Source organism: Euprymna scolopes, chromosome 32 (genome assembly GCF_053919585.1).
Source record: "Euprymna scolopes isolate OS-2025 chromosome 32, ASM5391958v1, whole genome shotgun sequence".
NCBI classification, from domain to species: domain Eukaryota; kingdom Metazoa; phylum Mollusca; class Cephalopoda; order Sepiida; family Sepiolidae; genus Euprymna; species Euprymna scolopes.
In genome coordinates, this window is record NC_136513.1 from 43,796,868 (window position 1) to 43,804,197 (window position 7,330).

Below are 7,330 nucleotides of genomic sequence, written 5' to 3' on the forward strand. Positions count from 1 at the left end.
AACAGTGTTGCATTGTATTTATAGTTATCTTAACAATTACTGTTTCCATTTCACTTCCGGTTGCCCCGTGCCATGTTTATATATATATATATATATATATATATATATATATATATATTCAAAATGTATATATTAAATTCAAAATGGCGTAATGGAAACATATTAAAAGGTATTTGTAGCTTCTCTTCCAATTTCCGGATTTTAATCATATCAAATCACACTTTATTTCCTTTTGACGGATTGATTGTTGCTATTTCTTTTAATGAGTTAAGCGCATAATAGATTCACTAATTGATATAATAATTAAGTGATTGATTTTGTGCTATGAAACAGATACCGTCAAGAATTGTAAATGCCAACTGAATTAAAGGAATAAACTATAAGATGGTCAACATGGTGAAATTTGGAATATAGTTTTTGTCCTTTATTCACTATATGTGTGTGTGTGTGTGTGTGTGTGTGTTATTGTTCAAAAACTCCTTAACATAGGAAGAGGGGGTTATTGACATATTCTATACTTTCACCTAACAATTTAACAAACAAAAGATACCGTAAAAAGTTAATTAAAAACGAAAGGAACAACCGGAAGTGAACTGAAAACAGTAATAATAAAGATAACCGCGCAATATTTTTTTTGTTTTTCAAATCGTTTCTTTTTATTTTTGTTTTCTTGTGTTATTTTTGCCAGTCACGCGGAAATTCTATTTTTTCTAGTAAAATTTTACATTTCACGCGAACATTTTATTTGTTTCTGTAATGTCTGTTGAGAGGTGAACGATTCTTTGAATTTCGTAGACCAAGACACAAAGGCTAGAACAAACCAGGATATATTTACGTTTCAAGTTTCTACTTTACTTCCGGTTGCTGCTTCGTGCTTAATTGGCTTTTTATGCTATATTTTTGTTTATTAAATTGTTAGGTAAAAGTACCGAATCGGTAGAAGAAACTCTCGCTCCTCTTCATGTTAAGGAGTTTATTAATAATAATAATAATAATAATAACAACAACATTATTAGCAATTCTTAACAAGAGGAAGAGAAACCGGAAGTGAAGTGGAAACAGTAATCGTAACGATTAACAACAAATCGTGACGAAAACAACAATACTAAACGGTCATGGCAAAACGCAGCAATTTGAAAATACACCAATGTAAATATATCAGTAAAAATCGCAATGTACGTAAATAAATTCGTTTCAGGAATCCGGGTTTCATTTTGTATAGTGGTCTTTCAGCTGTTTGTTGTAACTCGTGGCCGGATTTTATCAAGTTAATACCAGCATCCATGGGGGCTGATCTATACAAACACCATAATCTTCAGCCCAAACAGTAGTATTGATATGTTTACACTATAAAAACGTGAACAATTGTACACCATGAAATTAACGTGAAATATACATTTATCAACAAACAATACATTAGTTTGATCGTCCATCGATTCCTTCGGTTTCATGGAAACACTAGAAACTCAGCCTGTGAGGTTAAAGATATCAAATATTTCCGTTCTTCAATTGATGTTGTGACGATTAATTAAACATTTATGAGTGTTTTTGGTTGGCATCGGCAAATCGAGGTTTCGATCTGTACAGACTCTTTGGAGCCACTACTACACTATTGGAACGGCTAATTTATTGCCTAGTAATAATCCTATCCCACACGAAAGACGTTCCAAAAGTAATGCCTCCTATTTTTTATTCCGCCCGAATAGATCAGATAGGGATTTGAAATTGCATTGTTATGATGACTGAACTTATACATTCATGACCTAAAAGTTTAATCTCTCTGTTGCAGATATTGACGGTGTGAGACCATACAACACCTGTCATGGATGTGTACATCAATTCCTAGCAAGAGTACATTGGGAATGGTGGTGACCATGTAGAAAATAAATACTGGAGTGCAAAAGGTCGCTCGTTTTAAGGGTACCACTCTCATCTTCGTAGCTCTTCAACGTTTTAATTTAAAAAAAAATAGGAGACTTTACTTTTCGAACGACCCTTGTATATTTCATGTAATATCTATAGAAAATGCTATAAGGAAATATTTTATGTGTCGATTTTCAAATGTTCACGGGTTAGTGCTCACTCTCACTGCTCAATACTAAAGTAGAGATAGGTAGTAACTGATAAAATTATATGGCAATTAAGCTACACAGAATCTTCCGCGTTTCATCATCGTGGGGAATCGTAAGACTAAAATAAACAATTCGCGAACAATGAACATAAAGACAAGAGATGAAAAACAAGGTGCTTGTTAAGAAAAAGTCGACAGATCAATTTTTTAGATATGGTTTTAAGTAAAAACAGCACTAAACTGTCATGTCGAAAATAGTAATGCATCCAAAAATGACGAAAATTCATCGAGTAGAAAATTTATAGTTAAAAGTAATTTTTTACGGAAAATTGGGGAAAATTGCATTTTCCCTAGATGTAAACATTTGAAGATTGCGAATACAGGCCCCATACTCATCTCCCTTTTCGACACTTTAAAGGCGGACTTTTTTTTTTAAGACCAGCGATGGAATACTAAATAGCAGCTGCTTTATTCGATGAATTTTCGTAATTTTTTATGTATTATTATTATTGTCGACTTGATAATTAAGTACTGTTGTTTTTGCTTGAAACGACATATTTAAATATCGATCTGTCGACTATCTTAAACACCAAAACAATCAAAGCGGAGTGTTTTTGTGCTTAGCACAGAAACTTTTAAAAATGATTTTACTGTCTTTCAGACATTCTGTCTCCACATTTCATAACATATTTTTTTCATCCCCCGTTACTTATGCTTAAAAGTATGGCAACATAAACGGTTATCGAACTTAACAAAAGTCTGTTTTAAAGAGCAAATACGGTTCTTAGCGAAATAAAAATTTAAAAATTAAAAAAAAAAAAAAATACGGATGGCGAAAAGTGATATAAATGTTGCATTTCTCGTATTATAACTATAGATTATTTAGAGCCTATAAATTCATACACTTATTTCTAGAAAATATAATTACCTACCCACCCAAAAGAAATATATAAAGTTAGTACATTATTTTACGATCCACCTTGTTTCGATGCATTTAAAATAAATAATTAAATAAACTATTAAAAATAAACATTTTAAATTCTAGTTGCGCGTTAACGAGCGACTCATTAAGGAAAAAAATGTGTTTAAAATGTCGAAATGAATTTATGAATGAATGAATGAAATAATACTATGGTTTCTGTATTAGAACAAATCGAATTCCTATGCGTACGTGTTGATTGTTGCTGTGTTTAGTGTTTGTGTAAATATGACACTTGCTTTTACACATCCCCTGAGACCTTTACACACTTGACTAAAAGCGTGTATTATAAACAAATTTGTTGTGCCTACACAATGTTGTCTGGGTTGAAGGTATAAGGAAAAACAATTTAAAATATGGTCAATGTTCACGTTCACACACACACACACACACACACACATCTGGATAGACGATATATTGTCAAGTTTCGTTAATGCATGGATAATGAACTGTTTTTGTAAGTCGCATTCAAAAACATAACCAAGACGATTAAAACCGTGATAACCTAGCCATGTTTACATTTTTTTTTTTAAATGAGATTTTTTTAAAAATTAGGGTACTTATGCAGTTTGAGAACGGTGCTATTTTTAAATAGTATTTTCAATTCTTTACTGCATCTTTTCATTAAATAGTTAGTTATATGAAAGACAGAATAGTTACAACCTCCCGATGTTAAGAATGTGTTTCTTAATAATAACAGTATTATTTTAGCACGATCCATATTCTGCATAACTTGCAGTGCATACTGCATAAGTACCACAATTAGTTTTATTTTTGGGTCCCAATAAATATAAATATTAATAAATAAAAATATTCAATAATTTGATAGAATCATTCCCGTCGTCTCCAATCGGATGTTGTATGCTGTTCTTAGACTTAACCCTAACACTAATCCTAAACCACGAAAAAAAAAAAAAAAAAAAAAAAAAAAGTCGTAATTTAAAATTGAAATTGATTAATAATTTGCGATACAAAAAAAAAAGAGGAAAAAAAGTTTTTTTAACGACTTGAAAATATGTTCTATAAAAATACCAAAACATTCAACGTACATTTTTCAAAGTGGTATGGCGGACCTGAAGAATATTGCCACTTTCTCTATTTTATATATATATATATATATATATATATATATATATATATATATATATTATATCCAGCGGATTGTTATCGGATAGACACTAGTCTACCCGATTATCGAATAAAATGAACAAAAAGTCAATATTTATACGGGGGGGGGGGGTTCAGTTTCTAGTGCAACGTTCTAGTAAATCGTTCACCCATTTGAGAACCACAACGTTTTTAGGCCAAATTTAGCCGTTTTTAAGCAGTTTAGCCTTTTTTTAATCTCGGTTAAAAAAAAAAAAAAAAAAAGGCTAAACTACCTTAAAAAGGCTAAATTCGCAAAATTTGGCTTAAAAACATCGAGTTGTTCTAAAATTGGTGATCGATTTACGAAAACGTTGCATTAGAAAATGAGCACCCTATACAAATATTGAAATATTGACTTTTTTTCAGTTTTTGTTTTGATGATCTGGTAGACTAGTGTTCATTCGATCATAATCCGCTGAAAAAGAAAAAAAAAATGAAAAAAAAAGACACAAATAAAAAATAGAGGAGGGGGACAAGATTCCTCAGGTCCACCCACCAGTGATACTTACGCAGAATACGGACCATGCTGAAATATTAATGTTATTTTTTTAATTTTTTTTTTTTAAATGGGGGGGGGAGAAAATGTTCACATTATAAGGGAAGAGGGTTCTGTAATTCTGTGCTTTCACCTAACAACGGCAAAAATTGATTTAAACTTGAAAATCCTATTTAAAAAAAAATAATAAAATAGGTAATTTTTTACGACCTAACCCAGAGTAGTATAAACACCCCCAACCTCCCCATGTTAAGAACGGCTTTCGGAATAAACACCCCAGCTCCAGCTTCGAAAGCCGTTCTTAACACGGGAGGGTTACGCTGGGTTAGGTTGTAAAAATACCATGCTATAAATAGCACAATCTCTATTCTGCCAAAATTACTGTTAAAGTTACGAATGGGCGAGAAACAAACACACATAGAGACGACGCAAGATTTTTCGAACAACTTTATTAATGCAGACGTTTGGATAATTTGATCATCGTAGATTATGCTGTTATAACAAAGTGAACTCTACTCTAAAAATCTAAAGTTGTATTCCAGGTTGTTAACATGTAGTAATAGCCCTGAACAAAATAGAATATTGTTTTTTTTTTGTTTTTTTATTCACTTTTTTGCGTTAAAAGTCTCTATGCCAAAAGGCAAAAATCCCGGTTATCTTTACGATTACTGTTTCCACTTAACTTCCGGTTGTTCCTCCTTCGTATTTAAGTAATTTTTATGTCATTTTTTGCTTATTAAATTGTTAGATGAAAGTACAGAATGGGTAAAGGAAGACTAAATAACAATGTTATTACTAATATCGATATTATTAACATGAGAGAGGGGCAACCGGAAGTGAAGTGAAAACAGTAATCGTTAATAAAATTAAAATCTCCCCCACCTTTTTCTTTTTTTGGTAAATAATTTTATAGAACCACTCTAATCTCTAATCAGTTGTTTTCTAAGGGGTAGATATATTTCCTAGGGTACCCACAAAAAAAAAAAAAAAAAAAAAAAATAGCCGATAGGAAACGGGAGTGATTCTATAAACTCGCCTTTTCTTTTTTTTTTTTTTACATAAATAATAATAAAAACAGAAAGGACCATGCATATGTTATGTATACAACTCCACTTACCACGACATAGAGTTTCCACGAGAGCACGATAGAATCCAGTAACCATCGACCCCACATGGGCTCGAGCAAAGTGACCGGAAGGACGGGGGTCAACAAGAACAATGTGCCAAAAGTACTGCTAAGGAACACAAGACAGCTGAATGCCACTCCAAGACACACTGCCGAGCCACTGGTCATCTTCCTCGCCGGTCATTCACCAAATATTAAATAATGAATGAATCACTCAACAGCACAATGACGGCGAATCTACCGCCGACCGGTTCTTGCACAAGGAAAAGATAACAAATAAATTAAAAAAAAAAAAAAAAAAGTGAGGGAGAGAAAGATTTGTAAGGAGACCTGCCTTCTTTTTTTTTTTTTTTTTTTTTTTCTTTATGTATGTATACTTAATTTGACTTGGCTTTGTAATTTTTTTTAAAAATAATAGTGTGTTTAACTTGATGACGTCACATGAATGGCTCGCACTTGACGGGCACTTGTTTTCGTTTGCTTAATATTGCATTGAAATTAAATATGCTGTCTTTTTTACACCTTGGTTATTCATTATTATTATTATGTTATTGTTGTTGCTGTAATACGCGTTGTTGTTGTTGCTGCTGCTGCTGCTGTTGCTGCTCCTGTATAACAGAAGGTCTGGTACCGCCTTCTTCTACACAAAAGAACGATTGAACCGCTCACATCAACTGGACTTAGGATCATTGGGCGAGAAAGGGTACTTGTTGGTATGAAAATCTTCCAGACGGAGAAGGGAGATACAAGTAAAGGGGTCACGATATCGAGAAAAAAAAGGGGGTGACCGAACTCGAAGAATGTTTTTGTTGTGTGTGCGTGTTTTTTTTTTTTTTTCGTCTTTTTAAGAGAGAGAGAGATATATATAGATAGACAAATAGAGAAAGAAAGAGAGAGAGGAAGATCTAAAATGTGTTGCGAGCAAAGCGGTACGAAGAAAAAAAAGTAGGAGGTAAGGATTCTATAGAGAGGTGGAGGAGGTCTGGAGTGATGTAGTGCGGGGGTGGGAGGAGGGGGGGTCGGTGTCTGTTTGGGTAGCGGTCAAAGGAACCAAGTCTTCTATTCTAGATCAAAGAGAGAGACAGAGAGGGGGGAGCGTAAAAGAGTTTAAAGATACAGGAGGGGGAGTCGGACAAACAAGGAGGAAGAGGAACTAACTACTTTGACGTCTGAACGAAAAGAGATATTTTCTAACTTAAGTGTATGAATTTTCGCCTTATCGTTTTGTTGTTGCTAAGACACGACTTAAATAGCTGTAAATTAATCGTGATAAACCGCCGAAACTATCAGGCAATATACCATGTGTCTGTGTGTGCGTATTTCTCGTCTATACGTAACTTACACCTATTTTTTGTTATAGTAAACAATGGAATATTTACTTAAATAAAAAAAGGGAAAACTAATGCGAATTAAATAAGAAAATGTAAACATGACAAGCTTTCTAAAGGATACTTTCCTGACCTTGTTATGGAAGTGCAACAACATCTGTTCTGTTCTCGGTCAGAGGAG

General features: G+C 33.1%; 1 protein-coding gene across 1 annotated transcript in view; it reads right to left on the reverse strand.

Annotated features, from left to right (window-relative positions):
• Window positions 1-7,013, reverse strand: part of LOC145256313 (lysocardiolipin acyltransferase 1-like) — a 173,748-nt gene extending 166,735 nt beyond the window's left edge. The window contains exon 1 of the mRNA XM_080115042.1: window positions 5,813-7,013. Coding sequence (XP_079971168.1) covers window positions 5,813-5,989 — 177 coding nt within the window. The 5' untranslated portion in view covers window positions 5,990-7,013. The remainder of the gene's footprint in view (window positions 1-5,812) is intronic.
• Window positions 7,014-7,330: the final 317 nt, after the last annotated feature.